A 19,296-nucleotide genomic window follows, 5' to 3' on the forward strand; every position below is an offset into this window, starting at 1 on the left:
GCGCGGGCGCTCGCTGGTCCTCACCGCCGGCGCCGAAGAGCCAAGTTTGCCCGCCTGGCGGGCGGCGGGCACGGGACCACGGGACTCGGGCTCGCCCGGGCTACCCCGGCCCCGGCCAGGACTCGGGGGAAAGGCTGGGGGCGCCGAGGCTGGTGGCCGGGGTCTGCAGTAGGGAGCGGAGTGACCCGGCCGGCGCGCGGAGCAGAACCGCTCCCGCCGAGCCCGCAGCCCGCGCGGGCTCCGAAACCCCGCAGGCGCGGCTCTCGGTGTTTCGGCCCCCGAGCGGCCTCGGCGAGCTAGGCGAGCGGCAGCCCCTCGGCTCGGTGCCCTTGGCCTCGGGCTGGGGTGCGGAGCGGCCGCACTCGCTGCCTCCTCCCTCCAGCTTTGCGGGGAAACTTGCGTGTCCGCGCTGCAGCCCGAAGGGCCCGCTGCGCCCCGCCTGGCCGTCGCTCCCCCGAGGTCCGCCGCGTCTGCACGTTGGGGCTCGGCGGAGGCGGGGAGCAGGGACCCGGGCACCACCTCGTTCCCCGAAGCCAGCGGGTCCAGTTCTGTACAACTAGTCTCTGTTCCAAGTGAGCGACCAGTGTTCCCTGCTGGGGAGTCACTAGGGAGCAGTTTGTTTGGGGCACGCTCGGGCAGGGAGCTTGGTCCTAAGAGAGCTTGGGCAGTGGATGATCTCTACCCCTTTCTGCACCAGCAAAGGCGACCTATTTCAAGTTTGGGGGGCACCTAGGCGACGCAGACGGAGCGCTGCGCTTTGGGCGCTTGTCGCCCCGAGTTGGCGGCCGAGCGCCGCGCGAGCCTTCGGGGCCTCCTTGAGCTGACGAAGCGGCACCTCCGGCGCACTCGCCCGCGGCCTGCCACCTGAGGACTTCGGCGCCCGCCACTCTGGCAAGGGCAGAAACCCGCTGGTAGCAGCAGGATTTCTCGCAGTGCCCGGGACGTGGCGAGCAGCCGGTGCAGTGCGCCAGTGTGCTGAAGTTCCTGGGGCCCCGCGGAGTCGGGATATCCCCGCGGAGATAGTCTCTATCTAGCCCTGCTAGTCAGTCCCCTCCGAGCTGTCCAGCCGACCTCCTTCGCATAACTGTCGCCGACATTGATGAATCGCGCTGCCGTCGCTCTCCTCCGCTCTCCTCTAGGTGTCGCTTCCTCCGAGGTTTCCTGCGAGTGAAAAACAGCGCCAGTAGCTTTGATGGGTTCCCTTCCTAAATTTATTGCAAGCCTGTGCACGGGGAATTGTGCTAGATGGGTCCCCGAGATAGAAACATTCGTCCACATTCTGTGGGCCACACATAAACAGAATTTCATTAGGATGTGGCAGGGTAACTCTAAACCAAACGTGCACCGGGAATGGGCCTATATCGCCATCTCTGAGGCATCGGAAAGAAAATTCAGACGTTTCTCGAAGGTCTGAAGTTATTTTCCCACCGCCAGGCTTAGGAGAAAGTCAGACATGACTTTAAGCAGTGTCCTGTCAATGCTGGAGTTTGTGGGTTCCTGTGCTTGCCCCTTCTGGCGCCCAGGACAGGTTCTGATCTGGGTAGTGGTCAGGTGGAGGGCTCAACTGGGGAGTAATGGTCAGGGGAGTGAATGATGGGGCTTCTAGGATACCAGAGCCCCAGCAATCCTAAGGCAGTAGCTCAAACCAAAGCCATGAATAGATGCCCCACAGGGCCCATGCCTGCCTCCCCTCTCTGTTTTGTGAGAAGAGACTGCAGCATCACTATAGCAGTTCTCCTCAGACACACTTAGCTGAGTGGTAGCTTTCCTCCCATCCTAGGAAAACAGACAAACCCTCCCCCAGGACTTTAGACTGAGCCAAAGGTCATGCAGGATGATAGCCTACTTCATATTTACTGTGATGTATTAAAGTTGTTCCAGTGGCTTTTTCTGTCTTAGACATTTTTGACCACCCTCAATTTTCCTTAATCTCAGGAAATCTATCTTTATTCCAGAGAGGGGCCAGCCTATTCCCATGGGCCTTGGGAGGACTTTTATCCCTTCTGCTCTGTCCTGGAGGTGGGTAGGTTGGATTTTTTCTACTTTGACCCATCAGTTGCTCAGAATTCTTCTTTTCATCTTGGAGTTGCAGGGTTTTTTTTTTTTTTTTTAAGTGATCTTCATGTTGTGATCTTCTATTGGACTTAATACTATGTTCCAGAAACAGATCGTTGAATAGTCAGAATTTCTCGAATCTTTAATTCCTACTTTAACTTTCTTGGTATGTTTCTGCAAATTCAACCTTCCTGTGTTGCTTATGTGTGTTCAGTTGTGTGCTTACTAACTTGATGAAATTAGGAAGTTATTTCAAGAGCACATATGTCCTTACATTTTTTTTTTCTCGTAATGCATAACACAGGCATGGAACTTCAAGTAAAATAGAACTCCTGTTGGGAGAACGTGGTACTTAAACAGTATAATTTAAATGTTGAAATGTTGAGGTTTCCTGGAACTCACAGGTGTGTGGGTTAAACTTCCTGGTATATAAGAGTGTCATAGATTGATACATTGCACACAGACTAATTTAGGCATTCAATTTATCAAATGTTGGAACAATTAGCCAAAGATAAAGAGCAGATAATTAATGGGAAATGCAGTGTAACTTCATTATGGCTTGCTGCAGGGGTAGAGAATCCTGTGCTTTACACACAGAGCAGGTAGATGGTCTAGTAGGACCCATCCAGCACTAAGAGAAGCAAAATTAGTCTGAGTGACACAGAATGCAGACATTCCGTATGTGCTTGTGATAATGTAAGAAGCAAAGCCATTGCTTAGGGGTCAGGATGCCTGGTTTCAGTCTAGATCGGCTACTGATGTGGCTCACACATTGGGTGAATTCTCTGACCTTCCAGGATTCTGGTATCTTGTCTGTGCAGCAGCCAAGCTAACACCTGACTCCCTTGAGCATGGGGGTAAAAGGAGGCTTGGGTGGAAAACCTCTGAGGAACCAGCTCTTAAATATCAAGTGATTGTGTTTTATGAGTTGGTTGAAAGAAAAGGCAGTCCCAGCTCTTTTACGAGAACAATCTCTGATAGATTTATAGCCAGACTTAGGACTCTAACATGGATTGAATGAAGCTTATAAACCTAAATTGATCTCAAAAGGAACTCGAGGTTGAAAAAGAGGGTTCGTGATATTATAGATGGTACCTTCCCATTTCTATAATGAGGAGATTCTTGTATTTTCTTCTGTGTGAAGATCAATAGGGCTATTGGAAGGTGAGGAGCAATGAGTCAACAGAGCTGCTTCCCTCAAAGTGCCTGTCTTCGCCGTGCTGGCCCTCCCCGTCAGCTGAGAGGCATCCTTGCTGCCCAGCATTCTGTACATCTCCTCATGATTTCTTTTTTTCTTTTATTTTTTTCCAACTGCATTTCTTCCCGGCCGATAAAGACAGCAGCTATGAGAGCCGAGGGCCGGGTGCCAAGTGGCCCCATTCCGGGGAGGGATGCAGAGAGGAGCTGCTTGGTTCTTCCCTTGTGCTCTTCTCCTCTGGAGGAGTGCAGCTCTTGGCAGCTGTCAGAGGAAAGGAGAGACTCAGGATTTCCTATCTTGCTCAACCTAGGTTTTCCCCATCTTGCTAAAAACAACTGTTGATTGAAACAAAATACTGCTAAGTATTGAGAGACAGCAGAGAGAGGATGTGAAGAGCATAGACCTGTGTGGCTTGGAGTCCCAGCTCTGCCATTTATTTGCCACGTGGCTTTGGCAGGGTACTTAGCCTCTCTGTGACCTGTCTGCCGTGTCATCTGACTAGGGGATAATTAATGCCCTCCTCAAGGAGTAGAAGTGAGGATGGTGAGTTAACACCTGTGAAGTGTTTAGAACAGTGCCTGACACACATTATTGTTACGTAAGTGCTAACCAAAGAGCTAGCCTCTGTTTGGTTATTAGGTAGATCATCAAAATTGATTTAAACCCAATATTAATTCTTTTTTTATGAACCGAACCGTCGTAAAACTTCAGTTGTAAATTTTTAGGCTGTTGCTCCTGTAGATAAAATGAATTGTCAATCACAGTGAGTATAAAATGACATCAAACACGCATCCACCATGCAAATGAAGTCCAAGCTGGTGGTGGCCAAGCTGAGCAAAACGTTACGGAGAAGCTGCCTGGGAATATTTCAGTAATCGGCCTGGCTCTTGTGCTTCCTTGTGTTTAAATCTTTGGGGGAACCTCCAGGCAAACCAGGTAAAACCAGAGATGAGTCCAGGTTCCGCAGGGCTGGAGCCCAGGCTTCCTGAAGCACAACTCAGAACAGCTGGTTTCACACCACAGGACTGGTTGCGCCCTCTACAATAGTTCTGGAGCTTGCCAAAATAACAATCGAAATGAACAGATTTTATTTTGATGCTATCCATTAATAATAAAACATCAAACATAATTGGTCTTGGATTACTAGGCAAATTGAAAACTAAATAGTCCGTTTCGTGGCTTGAATATTTCATAACCCCAGAAATTGACATTTGTATGTTAAGTAGAGTAAGTTTCAGTTATTTTGCTGTTTTTGGTTTATTCAGGCTCAAAAGCATGAGAAGGGAGAAAAGAAGACCTTTTGTACGTGTGCTTGTCCCATGAGTGCCGTTTAGTGTGGATAAATGGAAAGAATTACCAAAAATAAAGTAGGAAGTAGTGTCTTTCTAGTTCTAGCTTGAATATTGTATTTTTTAAAAAGACTTATTTATTTTAGAAAGAGAGAGAGAGCACACGTGCATGAGCAGGAGGGGTAGAGGGAGAGAGACTCTCCAGCAGACTCCAGGCTGAGCATCAAGCCTGATAGGGGGCTCGATCTCACAACCCCGAGATCATGACCTGAGCCAAAACCAAGACACCCAGGTGCCCCTCAGTATTGGTATTTAAAAAAAAAAAAAATCCGAAAATCTAGTACATGCCGTCTGCAGTTCCAGGCACATGGCAGTGCATTCAGAAGATAATAATTTATGGAGAGCAGGGAGTTGCCCTATTTATTTTCAGAAGAACCGGTTGCAGTTTTTATTGTCTTTTAGTCCTGAATATGACTCCTCTCCACACTCCGCAGTCCTCATGAAGAACACACACCCTGCAGCCAGAACCCCAGATCGGGAGCGTGGGCTCAGGGGATTGCTGGGAATGCTCTAGTTCTGTCCCAGGTAGTGATACAAGTGGCACCCTTGCCCTCAGCTCTGCTTTCTTCTGAGTACAGAGCAGGTGCTGACGGTGACGAGACCGTGACCTTCACACTATGTTTATTGCCCACTCAGACTACTGCTCCAGTCGCTCCAGCTTTGCCAACAGATGTCAAAGACGAAGAAACAGATAGAGGAGTGGAAGGCTGTGGACTGTTTGTATGACAAGAGACACATTTTCTTAAAAGACAGTCATGACTTACAACCTTGCCTTTTCAGAGGCCAGTGTTAGATGCCATAATTTTTAGCCTGGCTTCTCTTTCCTGTGGGCATTTTTGTCTCAAGTGAGGGACATAAAGCATATCTGGAAAGGCAGCCAAAGGAAACTGGGAATGTGGTAGGAGTGAATTTGTTTGGTGGTGCTGGCCTCAGCTCTAGTGATGGTGGGATACTCCCAACCCTTCTTGTTCAAAGTAGGCATCCTCCAGAGCTGCCATGGGGGTGAGCAGGGGTGGACTCTGCCCTGGACCAGTTCAAGGCCAGATCGCGTGGGGTGCTGGCCTCCAGAGAGCTCTGTGTTTTCATCTCCCCGGCCGTCATCGGGATGCCGTGTGCACCACATGCAATTAAGCACTAAATTGTGTAGTGCTCACAGAAATCAATAACCCCTCCGGTTTCCTTGAGTACGAGTTGTAAATACTGCACGATGAGTTCTATCTCCCTGGCTGCGTTTCTTAGACAGAGATACTGAAATCAAGGTTGGAATGCTTACAGTGGAAAACTTAAAAAAAAAAAAACAAAAAACGTAGAGCTGATTAGACACATCAACTACCCTGTGTCCTTGTCCCATGAGCACCCCGGCACATGATAGGGAGTTGAGTATCTGTTGTCACTGATCCGTAGTGTTTTCATCCGTGTAATTCTTTGATGACTTTGAATTGCCCATTTCTTGTCTTCTGGGACTTCAGACCTCTTACCACATGAGCCTCAGGAACCACCTTCAAGGTCGTTGAAATTCCATGATTCATTGGGTGCTTGAACTCCTCTCCAGGAAGGAACAGTCTTGAAAGGAAGATGTTGAGCCTTATCATGGCCTTTTGAAGCTCGCTGTCTTGTAAACTGAGACATTAGCCACAAACAGGGTGCCATACATTGACCATAATTCCTCGTCAGTATTCACTCATCACTAACTGTGTGCCCAGCCCCCAGTGCTTTCCGAAGAGACTGAAGCATGGCTATGTGGTAACTGAACAGAAGGGACACCGTTTCTTCACCCTCAGTTGTTCTTGTAGATAGAGTAGTGGCTGGCGTGTTGGGTGGGTTTCCACATAACCGCTAGCATTTACAGAGTTGTTAACTCTGTGAGACACTGACTTACAGCAACCCCATGAAGTACATATCATTGACCCCATTTTAGAGGTGAATAAACTAAGGCTTGGAAGTACTAGAACTTCCCCAAAGTGGAACAGAAGAGTTGGTCGTGGGATTTAAACTCTGGTCTCTCTGATTCTGGAGTACAAGTTCTACCTACCCTCCCCATGATGTGCTTATATTTTGTGATACTTAATTGTGAACATTTGTCATTTTCTCAACAGACTCCACGAAATGAAACCAGGACACTTATGGCTGCATCTCACACTGCTCGGGGCCTCCCTGCCCGCTGCGCTGGGATGGATGGACCCAGGACCCAGCAGAGGCCTGAACGTGGGTGTGGGTGACCCACAGACAGAGGTATAGTCACGTAACATCTGATAGGACACTTAAAACTTGCTGCTTTTCAGTGTCAGCATATCTGATTTCTTCTCTACCTTTAGTTTATATCAGTTAGATTGCAGTGTGAATTAAAATTGCTCCCCCTTTCTGGTAGGGGACAGAAGGACACAACATGCGTTGGTCTGGACTGGAGGTTTTATATCATGCTGTAAGTAGTAGTCTAAAATCCCTGCAATGCTGAAAACGTATTCCAAAACCAAGCTTTAGTTGTATGGTTTGTCTTCCACAAAGACCCTCAAGAGAATGGCCTTTCTGTATATTTAATAAAACTCTGAAAATGCAGACTCAATGGTGGAGCACACCCATGTGAATTAATGAAGTCTTTTAATTATAAAATGTGTTTTAAAAGAGAGAGACTGCTTTTCACGTACACAGATAAAAAGAACCAGGCTGAGAAAGAACTGGCAAGTAGGGGTCCTAAGGGAGACTGCCTTAATGAACAGATAAGAATGATTAATGGCATGTTAGGTATATATAAATGCTTCTAAAGTGCTTGAAAAACTTATTCTCAAACGCCTCCCTAGAGAGTCTCGATACACTGCTAATTGCTTAGCAAACCTGGTCTTAAGTACCAGAGAGGATTCATAAGCTGCACCCTGGCCCTGCTCTGCTCTGCTCGGGTAGTAGGCCTGAGGAATCTGGGGCTCGTGAGGGGAGCAGTTTCTCTGCAGAAAGTGCTTTGTGTGTGCCAGACCCTAAGAAACGACTACGCCCTTTCCTTAAAGCTACCTGGGATTTTCTTTATGACATGGTAAACACAAATTCTTCCCCAAGAGTTTCTCAGGCCATCTCAGCTCGCTTTGCCCTCCTGGTGCACGCCCTGCCTCTTGTCTCTGTGCTTGTTTCCTGTCCTGTGAAATGAGAGAGGAGAATTACCTCCCAAAGTCAACATTACCAGAGAGTGAATAATGACACACAGTGTCTGGATGGTAGGATTAATGCATTATTTGATCAAAAGACACGATTTCTTTCTCATTATTACTTAATCGTAATGCAATCCCACACCTACAAACCTTAATCTCCGGGGAGCTTCAGAAGTCGTTGAATGTACACGTTTGCTGCTGAGGTTCACGTGGCTTCCTTTTGTGGTGAGCAGATGATTGAAGAGCCACGCTATCTCTCCCATCGCAGTCCATGAAGGACGCGACTTAATGGTCTTTTGAAAGAGCCCGGAGGCTCACTTGCTAGCCAGCACAGCATTTCCCATATGGCATGGCTTCATCATTGCACTCCTCTCCGCACGGAGGGAAAAGGATCCTACAAACATATTGTTGAATATTTAATAGCAAAGCAAACAGGCAAACACACAGATAAGCTTTTTAGTCTTCTGACTATTGGGGCTCATTGGCCCACTGTTTTATATTGCCTATTTCAATTAAACGAGTCGAACCAATTAAGGTAGGATTTAGCTGGAGGTAAAGTGAAGGTAAGTTAATATCAACCTAGGGCATCTTTATCTTAGCTGTTAACAGCCTAACACTTTGTGCACCATCAAGAAAGAGCAGATAGCGCTCATTCTGAGGCAGTGAGGCTTTTTATTGGTTCGTTTGGGGGGTGTTGTTTTTCTCCCCCCATCAGGACAAAGCCCAGGAGATGAAACTGTCTCCCAGTTCCAGGCGTCGTGCTGCTTCGGGAAAAGAAAGTGGTGCCCATACAGACAGCAAACGCAGGAACAGCTGCCCGATCGATCCAGTGATTGTGGCTGTGGATTGCGTTTTTGCACAGTGTAGTAACTTCTACTCGTGGAGTCTGCTTTTATCAACGATGAAGTGAGATGATGACCATGTGGATGGGCCTAGGATATAGGACAGCCTCAACAAAGGTTCAGATAGAGCTGAACATGGATATGGAACTGATTGGTTTGCTGATTCTGACCACACTCCATGCATGGCCTCTCCATGCCATTCCTCACTAGCATTCTCATGTCTGGGATGCTGTCCCTTCTTCCCACATGGCTGACTCCTCTCCTCCAAGGCCCAGCTCTGCTTCTTACCTTTGCTCCAGAACCTTCTTCGAGCACGCTTTGGTCACATTTGATGTCTTGTTCTGAACTAGTCCTTCTTTTTTTTTTTTTAACTCTTATATTTTTATTTTAGCATACAGAGGAAGCCTATCTTACTTTTCTCTTCCTTACAATGTCTAATAATTTTCACAGCAAAGTAGAGACTCACTGTATTTTTGAAGCGATCAGTATTCAACATTTAGTATTAGTCATGAAGTCACCCTCATGCTTTCAAAATTCAGTCTAGACAGTCAGTTATTTCCATGTGTGACAGCCCTCCCTGCACAGCAGGTGCACGTCCAGCAGGGACGTGCATGGTCCCCCAGCCAACCTGTAAGCAGCTTGCAGGCCAGGCTGGTAGCTCATCAATGTCCAGGGTACTCCTTGTATGTTAGAGGTTCTGGGCAGTTTCTTCCTTAAATTGTAGCTATTAATGCATCCATAGCTGACTGTTCAAACTATACTCCTCTAGCAGTTTCCTCGGACAGTCTTACTTCCTGGAAGAATCGTAACCAACTGAGTTTCCTGAGACTCCATAAATTAATCAGAAAGCCTTTTCAGGACCTAAATGGTAAAATGTTTCTGTGTATGTTTTCTTCCTGCTAATAGTACTTTAGAAAACATTCATTGACTTCAGATTTTTAAAGTACTTGGAAAGCATTAATGAGATTCGACTTCCCTTTAAAGTTATTACATCAATTACTTGAATGTCCTAAGGGTAAATAAGGATTAAATGACCAGTGCATATGTGTGTTCACACATTTTTTAAAGCAATGATAGCATATGTAAGTTTTGTTAAATTATTGTTTTATGTACAAAGACTGTAGTTGAAATAGCTTCAAGGAGTTTATCATTTTACAAATGTAGATGAAAGGAAATGTAGCTGGGTGGAGTGCCTCTTTAATAAGAGCTGAGTGGCAGACTGTGGCCTAGAATACTAATGAAATTCTGAATTCAGAGGAAACAATTCTGAGACCTACAACTCAACAAAATTCTAAAATAATTAAAATTTTCCCCTTTGCCCTATATTCTGGCCAAGATAAATTCGGTACTAAAATCAGTGTTGGTAGAAGTTTATATTTGGGGAGACCAGGAAAGTGAGACAGGTCAGCCCCAGGGACACCCCCCTGCCTTTGAGCCCTGGATGCTGTGTTCCCAACATTCTCTGGGCTCTGGAATTGGATGGTGGCCATTAACAGCCTTATGTGTCCTTCATATATTCTGCTGTACTTTCTCTGCATTGCTCTGACCCACAGTTTCTAGTCCTGCACGAAATAACTATAAATATGGAGGTTCCTTTTAAAATTGTTAGCTTCATATGGCTTTGGTGCTTACAGACCAGGGAAAGGCTTTGAGGTCAGACACCGTATGTTTTCAATGTGTGCAGGCTCTCAGAGCAACGTCTTCAAGGAATAAATATGTCGGTGATATCAGTAATCAAGGTGGTCACCCACCTCCCTAACCTCAGGAGTCAGCCTACGAAAGCACAAAACTGCCCTTTGCCCTTCCTGCACATGTTGGTCCTAGATGCCGCTGACTGCGCTCAGGGGCGCTCCCATGTCTGGGTGGGGGTGTCTTCTAATGCAGAACCTGGAGTCCCCTGGCTCCCTTCTGCAATGGTTGGGCATTGAGAAAGATGGGGGCTGCTAAGACTAGGCACTAATTTTTAAAAAATATTTCTTTTCTTGAATCGGTGTCCTTGTTCTTACACAGCTGATTGAATTGAAGACAACGCTCTTTCTGGTTATGGTCTTCTCCATACCTCCAACCCATGCCCCACTCTTCTGACCGGTGATGGGGAGAGTAGCCGATCTTCCTGTGGGCTGTGAGGCATCCATTATTCACCTCTCCTTATCCTTGCCCGTCAGTCTGTGGGTGTGGGGAAACCACCTCCGTCCTCCCTGTGAACAGTTGGGGTCTGGGCTGGCATTTTCTGAACCTCTTCTGCAGACTCGTGTGCATCTCTTATGAATGTTTTCTGTGGAGTCCCTACTCCTAGACACTCAGGGGTGCTCATTCCAGCATTTGACTGGCTTGTCACGATGAGCTTCTGGGTGAGCTGTCTCAGCAAGAGGCCTGAGTGGGTTTCCCCGGGCCGTGGAGTGTTGGGACTGTGGGCTGCACCCCTCTTGGTGGATCCAGGACCTCTGTGCAGCTGTAGAACTGGCATGGGGGTGGGGGAACGGCTTCTCTGATTCTGGAATATTCAGGCATGGCTCTCCACTGAAGAGGTGTGGGTTTTTAGTTTCTCAGGTTGGGAGAATACAACCTGCCATCTGCAGGTGTGTGAGTAGATCCATAGTATTCGAGGTGAAAGGTGGTGGCACCAGGTCCTACCTCTAGAGTTAGCGCGGGCCGTGCCCTACACCAGCATCTCTTGAACTTGAGTGGGCTTGCAAAGAGCCAGGGGGTCCTGTTAAAATGCTGATGTGGTAGATCTGGGGTGGGTCCTGAGATTCTGCGTTTCTCGTCAGCTCCAGGTGATGCTGATACTTCTGGTCCCAGGGGACACTAGGCAGAAAAGCTGTGGAGGAGTCCCCCCTATCCTGCCTGCATACATCCAAGAAGGAGATTCCATTTGGTGATGAACCCCAGCTTTTTTTTTTTTTTAAGCTTTTGTCAATATGATGAGGCTGCCTGTAGTCAAGTTAGCAAAAGGAGAGGGAGGGACACACTGCAGTCCTGCTGGGAAGTAGCTTCACACTAGGTGGGCTTGCGGGCAGGTGGGTGAGGGGAGTGGTAAAGTGAAGTAGCCTGGCTTTCAGAGTCTTTTTCACCTGTTTTGAAGCGAGCCTGTGGACAGGTAAACTTGACTCTCTGTACGTAGGATTCCTCACTGGCTTGTGTGCGAGTGATTTAAATCTGGAGGGTCTGCCCATACTCCCATGCCCCCATCCGTCACTGTCTCGCTGTCACCTGTACTGGTATCCTGCCCGGTTCCTGTCCCCAGGGCCCAGCCAGGCTTTTCTGGGGATGCACCTGCCGGGCTGCTGTTGTGTTCAAAGGTCTCGTTTTTGTGTTTATCCTCGGACGGGGGAAGTCACTCTCTTTGTCTTCGTGTCGGAGGTCTCTCCTCTCTCACTGCTCCCAGCAAGCCTCCCACCCTGTACCGGTTAGTGCACTGCGGGCCCCTGGCGTAGTTTGAGATCGTAGTTAATAGAGTTTTAATTGGCTCTGAAAAGTTCTGTGACCCAGGAAAATGAACATTTATGAGTTCACAGAAAGCCATTATTCTTCTTCCTCTTAATTTAGCATTTACTCGTCTACTTTTTTTTTAATGCCTCTTCTGCTAAATAATCTATGCTTCTATAGGAAACTTTCCACCCTTGTAATCAGGACATCAGGCCATGCGTTGTAAATGGGGCTCTGATTTCCATTTTTCGGGGAGTTGGCAGCATCAAATCCACCAGGCCCCAATCATCTGCTTGATTTATTCTCTATGACTTGTGGGTTATCTCTCTTGTTTACCATTTAGAGAGAAGTAAATGCCATGATGGTGTCAGACAGACTCTAACAGGCTCCATGTGAGTGGGGCTCTACTCTCCTGTCCTGCCGAGCCAAGGCTGTTGTCCTTCTGCTTCTACCACTGTGGTTTCTGTTATGAGTCTCCTGGGCCTTGCCTGTCTGCAGTCACTGGGGAGATGGAGGGCGCTGGTGCCAGAAATGGAGGGGATAGGGTGAGATAGATGGGCCTTGTACTCGGAGCTGGTAGCACTTGAGCTGACTGCAGTGAGACTCAGGTGCACTGGTGTGGGGAGGAAGAAGCCTGCCCCTCTGGTCAAGGAGCCACCTGTCCATATGGTCTTGCTTCTCCCTTGATGGGCGGCCACACGTACTTGCTTTTTGACCTTAGGCCTTCATCTGGGTCAGGAGACATGGACCAAGAGAAACCCGATCTCTTTCTTCCTGACCCTGGTCCCAATACTAAGAGGTTTTTTTAAACAAGTAAAACCTGGGTATTCTCATTTAATACTTGGTCTTGATGGAGCCACCGGCGAGCCCTGGAGAGTAGCAGTTCTTAGCCCATGATGTGCTCGGGTGTTGCAAGGACTGTCCTGAAATTCAGAAAATAAAATTAACTTCATTTTAGTTTAATTTTAAAGTCTGTTTCCGTGACAGCACTTCTGGGCTTAGAAGGGAGTGGTGACGCAGAATCCAGCTGTGAATGGACCCCTGCAGGGTGGAGAGGGGAGCAGAATTCTAGTGGGGGTGTGGGGGGGAGGGGCAGCTAGTGGTTTATCTGGGGCTTCCTTCTCTCCTCCCAGGGATGGTGTCATACTGTCATGTTTTGGAGGAAGCAGTTCCCGAGAGAAGGATCTGTGTTGTAGTCAGGTCAGACAGAAGTGGAGGGGGGCAGTGGGGATGGGAGGGGAGGGTGGAGGCAGAGAGGAGAGCTCTGAAGTACGTACGTTTGTTGGGTCAGTAAGTGAGTAGAAGTGCCCAGCTGTGGCGCTTGAGCTGGGAACGACATCTGGCATGTCCCAAATGCTAGTGAGCCACCTGTTTCATGGGCTGATCACCTCTCTGCGGTCCAGAGTAAAGCCCATTAGCCCTTTGACCCACTTACAAGACTTGAAAGATGGCCCACTGGGGAGAACCAAGCAGAGCCCTGTAAGCCCTGTAGAAACCTTCTAACTCAGAAGCTCAGTCTGCCCAAGGCGGCTTATTTCTGGGTGAGAACACGGGATCTTGTTTGGGCCCTGCGTTCCAGGTCCAGCCTGGCACAAACTAGCTCTGTGCATCTGAGACACTCCCTCATCCTCACCGGCCTCTGCTTACTTATGTAGAGAGTGAGAGGGTAGCCAGGATGCCACCTCAGATCACCTTCAGGTCTACTCATCTTAGTTCTATGGCTGCCGAGTGGGCCCCTTTACACCATGTGGTGAACATTTTAAGTGTTATTTATTTATTCTTGTAAGGCCGTCCAGCACATGGGAAGTCAGAAGGCTTGGCCCATCCTTGTGTGTCTTAAGTCACCTTATGTGTTCCCCTTTGGGAAGGGATAGCAGTGAGGAGTTCCCTATCACTTGACTGGGGGCGGGGGTGACCATTTGGGGTCTGTTGGACCGCCATTGCCCTCCCATACCCCTGTACAGACCTGAGTTCAAAGAAGGCTTTACTGGGGCACCTGGGTGGCTCAGTCGGTTAAGCGTCTGCCTTCGGCTCAGGTCATGATCCCAGAGTCCCGGGATTGAGCCCCTCATCGGGCTCTCTGCTCAGCGGGGAGCCTGCTTCTCCTTCTCCATCTGCCTGCCATTCCCCCTGCTTGTGCCCTCTCCCCCTGTCTCTCTCTCTGACAAGTAAATAATTAAAATCTTTAAAAAAACCCAGAAAAGCAAAGACAGCTTTACTGCAGTGTGCGCTGATGGCACAGACTCTGGCGCCCTGCAGGTGTCCCCAAGAGGAGGAGGAAGTCCTCAGAATACTGAGCTGGAGAGGAGCTTGAATGGACTGTCTTCTTCGTTGTATAACAGGGGCTAAATATGTGCGGCGTGCTGGGCGTGCACCTAGAGAAGTGGCTCCTAGACTTCTTGATCCCACAGAGTGGAGAAATGAAAATTTTATTTCTAAAGATAAAGTTACTACCCAGAATTGCTGTTACCTCCTTACTTATGTTTTTATTTATTCTTTTTTATTTATGAAAGAAATGAAAGGCCATACTCCCAGAGCTGAGGGGTGTGTCCCACAGCAGCCTCCCACTGGCACATTCTGCATTGCCCGTGTAGGCGTGTTGATTGAAGGCCTGTCCCAGTGCACCTGTGGGTCATGGAAACGTTGATCTAAGACCTTCGCAAATGGAGGCCCACAGAAGCATGTGGTCGTGTGGCCTGGAACTTCCTGGTGAGCTGAAGTCCAAGCCACACTGAGATACCAGGTCCCCAGATGCAGGTCTGGTGTTGTGCTCTGTGATACCTGTCTGAATTACAAGGCTGGAAAGACATAGCTCCAAGCTGGGGAAGATGGGTGCTCCTCCCACAAAGAGGCCCTTGTGCCCTCCGCAGAGGTGGGGGAGTCCGCCTGCACGGAGGTGTTCAGTGTCCCATCCAAGTACTTCTCTTTTCGAAGTGACAGGTGCATCTGGGTTGCAAAGGAAAAGTGGGGTACAGGGTTTCTTGTTCCTGGTTTTTAAAGTTTTTTTGCCATCTCTTACATTGGCTCATGAAAAATGGCACACCACTGGTGTTTGGTTGATGGCATCTTCTAATAAATGACAGTTTTATTTTACTCCTACTAGAGGTGGAATGGAGAATGGAGGATGAGTGGCCTGTGGGGTTCGGTTATTCCCTTAATGAAAGAGTGCATTTCACCTCAACTGTGGGGGAGATGAGGACAAGCTGGTGCTGGTGGGAGGCTGGTGCTGGCCAACAGGGAACTACCTGAGAGACAATTGGCTTCCCTCCCTCTGTAAGAAGTTCCAGGAAGGTACCTGTGTAATTGCTTGATGGTTCATTTGGAGACAGAGTCCTTGGTTTTCCCTTCTCTTCTCTGTTCCAAGAGGGCATTGAGTTCAAGTTGAAATCTTTCTGGAGGTCTTAGCTGGAAAACAAAGCTTGCCTCTGTTACTTTCATTAAAATACTATACAGTTTAAGTTTTTAGTTATTTGGGGTGTAGACTCAGAGAGAAAGTGTGTGTGTGTGTGTGTGTGTGTGTGTGTATTTTTCAGAGTTGAGAATGGAAGCAGTTGGCCCTATTTCTCATGGAAGTCTTTTCCAGAGAACACCACTGATCACCCGTGAGCCACTCACGGAGTCTGTAGTGGCTTAAGAAACCACTTCTCCTGGCCACCTACTCATCCGTGACCGTATCAGCAGCCTGGCCCAGCAACAGCGGTGGGAGCTGCCAACTTGACAAGCCGTGGTTCAGCCCCAGCCAGGGGCCCAGGCCTCTGAAGCATGGCTTGCTTTTCCGACAGTACCTCTCTCCCTGCTCAGGCTGAGTTGTTCCCTACGCTCTTGGTAGCCTGGCTGCCAGTGGGGCAAGCTCCTGCCGCAGGCAGCTCTCTGGGGTCTGAGGAGAAATGGCTGCTGTCCTCCCTGCTCTGCTCACCAAACTTTGTTTGTCCTACCTTTCCCCGTTCTCCTCCAGTGTAGTTACTGTTTTAAAACCCAGTAGCTGGTTTTTTCCTGTTGAGGCCGAATCACTCGCTCAGACTGGTGCCTGCGTGCTCTGCTCCTAAAGTATCTCTAGTCCTACCTTGGCCTCAGGGGCCCCTCATGTCAGAGGGCCCAGTGGCTCCAATCTGCTTTTTCCCAGCTGTGTAGCTGAGGAAAGTCCCTTACTCTCTCTGACCTTCAGGTTAGCAGTGAGTAAAGCACAGATCACAGGGTCAGTTGTCATGAGGGGTACTGTAGTACGTGGCATAGAACTTGGCATTCAGAGCAGTGGTTTTGTGTCCCATGAAGTACCCATCAGGAAGGCCGTGCACCTCTTCCTCACCGTGGCCTGGCACGTCGCTCTCTGCTACAGTACCTGCCGCTCAGACCCACGGCGGGTCCTCTTTCCAGTGCAATGCTAAGTCCCCTGGGGTCTGGATCCCCACAACCCCCAGTGGCCAGGGCAGCCTGGGACACAGTAGCAGTCTCAGATATTTAAAGGGAGTGAATGAATCTGTGATGGCTTACTCATTTTGGCATCAGGTAGGGGTTTGGACAAGGTGACTTGACTTTCTAGGACTCCTTAAAGAAGACGACCCAGAAAAGACCCGACTGTTTTCAGTTTCTACTTAGAAGAGAATCCTGTCACAATTTCCAATATCTTCATTGAATCAGTAGAAGCTTAAGAGAATCCTATGGGCTCTGAGTGTGGGAAGGGGTGAAACGCCTGACTTGCTTACTGTCCCCTTCCTGCAGTGGTTGCTGGCGCCTGCCTGGCCCTGGCTGTCCCTTCTGCCAAGAAGCCAGCATCAGTGTGGCAGGCATATCACAACCTCGCCCCAAATGGGAACCCAGAGAATGAAATGTAAACTCCAACAAATGCAGGATGTTCTGTTTGTGCTTAGAATTTTCAGGGTCAGCAGAAATAGCCTGTGGCTCCAGGGAGGGTAGCTGCCAGTTGTCCCCTACAAAGAGAGGAAGGGATTGAGGGCAGTGGGAACGAAGTTCTCCTTGGAGATGCCATTAAATAGGTGTAAGACTCTAGGTGGATTTTCTTGACACTAGTCTTAGGACAATTGGAGTAAAAACTTGTTTAAGCTGTTCTGTCCTTCATATCTTTCTCTCTAAATAAAGAAAACAGAGTTCTTTTCCCATTTATTTCTAGCCTTGCATGTAAAACATGCTCAGAGACTTCCTCTATAGGAGAGACCTCGGGTTTCTATGGTTCTGCTGATGCCACACTTTGTGCATCCATTGCAGTGAAATTGGTTTTGATGTGGGCAAGCTGGGAGATGTCAAATGGGAGAGGCCTGCCAGGCAGATCTTCTAATTGGAGTGCTTCTAGAATACGCCCCACTGTTTCTCCTCCTCCACCACTCTCTTCTGTTTGTTACATATGCTATTGTTTTCCCTTTAGCATTTGGCTGTGAAGGATGGGATTCTCTGCCTCATGCTTGGGTGTTCATTCCCTGCCAGTATAGCTGAGGAGTATGTCTTTGTGCTCCACAACAGAACATTCCCCTTGAAGGAACGCTTCTCAGGATGCTATGCAGCTTCCCAGTGTGGGTCTCTGGGTCCCGGGCTGTCTGGGTCACCTGGGACATCTGGTGGTCTCAAATCTTAGTAGTCAGGTATCCGTTGAGCACCCAGCTCTGGTCAAGTGGTTGAAGAGAAATGGGATCTGTGAGTCTGTTAGGACCATCGGTGCATGGGGTGGTCTCAACACTGGGAGGGGGACGGAGCAGTTGACTGTTGCTGAACAGAAGCTGCATCGACAGAAGGAATGAAACAGCTATGTCAGTTGTTGAGCTTTTATTACCTGTGTATAGTGATTAAGTTAACTTCTCAACTGTAGCCTAAAGGAAATTAGGTACATTTCCTGAGTAATAAAAGAGGAAGTAGCTCCTGCCTTCCCTAGTCCCATTCCTTCCTCCCTGATCCCAGCCAGAGCAGGAAGCTTGTTCTCCTAGTCCGCACGCCTCTCACCTGAGGGGATGTGACTGATGGCAGAGCTAGTGTCACAGGTGGGTCCTGGCCCATGACTTGGTGCTCTTGAGCCCTCGGAGTGTGGGTTGGAGGCTAGAAGCAGCTGGAGTGTCAGAGTGTCCTCCAAGTAGACTGGACATAGCAGTGACTATAGTAGCCCATGGGGCCCAGGGCTCAGAATTTCAACCAGTGTACCCCCAACCCTGCACGCTTCCACAGCTTGTTCACCAGAACAGGGCTCCGTACCCTCTCCAAAGGTGGTCCCACCTGATGTGACCGTGTCCTTCTTGTTAGCTCAGTGACTCCTGGATCTCCCCCCAACCCAGAGGACGAGGCTGGCTGGGGGGGGGGGTAGCTGCTCATGGAGCTTGCGGTGCCGCAGCATGGGCGTGACCACCCCAGAGCCTGAGCGGTTCTCCTGGAAGACTTAGCTCGAGCATTAGAGCCCTACCTTGAGCTACGTGTCCATCGTTGTCCAACCAGTTGCACCAATTGGTTTGGTAATTTTTAGTAATGAAAACACTTCCGTGGCCACGTGGACTAGAACAAAATTATCTGTGACTCATTATGCATTCTAGATGAGTACGTATAATAAAATTTAAACATACTCGCATTCAAAGTGACTGTTCTTATGTTACACGAAAAGGTGGTCATGAGCTGCATTCTATAGGAAATTCCTCTACGTGGGCTGATGTCTCACCATGGGATTATATGAAAGGAGAAAGAATAATCACAAAGAGCACTTCAAGAACTCACCTGTATACTCGTGGTATGCTGAGCAAAAACTACAGAACAAGTCCCGTTCAGTGAGCAGTGTGGGCCGAACCGTGGTGACGTGGGAGTTTTGAGTGGAGAGGTGCTGGGAGGAGGTAGCATTGGGAAGGACCTCGTGGAGGTGGAGAGCCTTGGAGAGGATGGTGGAGATGTGTGTGGGTGGAGTACTTAAGTATGTTGGGAGGAGGAATCCTTGAGTATAGATGGAGGTTGGGCTAGGACCTATTAGGGGAAGGGAGAGAGAAGAGAAGATTGGGTGGATATCCAAGCCCCCTGTCAGAGTGATTGATTGGGGACTCTCTGATGGCCAGGAGCAGAATCACCTTCCACTGCGCTCATGTCCAATGAAGGGTTATCCTGGGGCCCCGCAGATGTCCTGGAGCACACTGCAGGCTGCCTGTCATCTTGCTACTTCCAGTCACACCTTCTCCCACTTCTGTTTCTCTCTCCCCTACCTGTCCTCTCGGGGGGCTGGCCTTTCCTTGGAGCTGCAAACCCTTACGCTGGAACCTTAGCCCCGGGGCCCTGGCCCTGCTCTCACACAAACCCACAGCTCCAGGGCC

At 48.8% G+C, this 19,296-nt stretch overlaps 1 protein-coding gene across 3 annotated transcripts in view; it reads left to right on the forward strand.

Annotated features, from left to right (window-relative positions):
- FSTL4 (follistatin like 4) overlaps nucleotides 1-19,296 on the forward strand; it is a 531,228-nt gene that overhangs the window by 149,459 nt on the left and 362,473 nt on the right. For all 3 annotated transcript variants that reach the window (XM_087862279.1, XM_087862278.1, XM_087862280.1), the window contains one exon: nucleotides 6,699-6,834. In XM_087862279.1, coding sequence (XP_087718405.1) covers nucleotides 6,709-6,834 — 126 coding nt within the window. In that variant the 5' untranslated portion in view covers nucleotides 6,699-6,708. The remainder of the gene's footprint in view (nucleotides 1-6,698; nucleotides 6,835-19,296) is intronic.

This window comes from Ursus americanus, chromosome 5 (assembly GCF_024610735.1).
Source record: "Ursus americanus isolate L20-20 chromosome 5, mUrsAme1.1.p, whole genome shotgun sequence".
Classification (NCBI taxonomy): Eukaryota; Metazoa; Chordata; class Mammalia; order Carnivora; family Ursidae; genus Ursus; species Ursus americanus.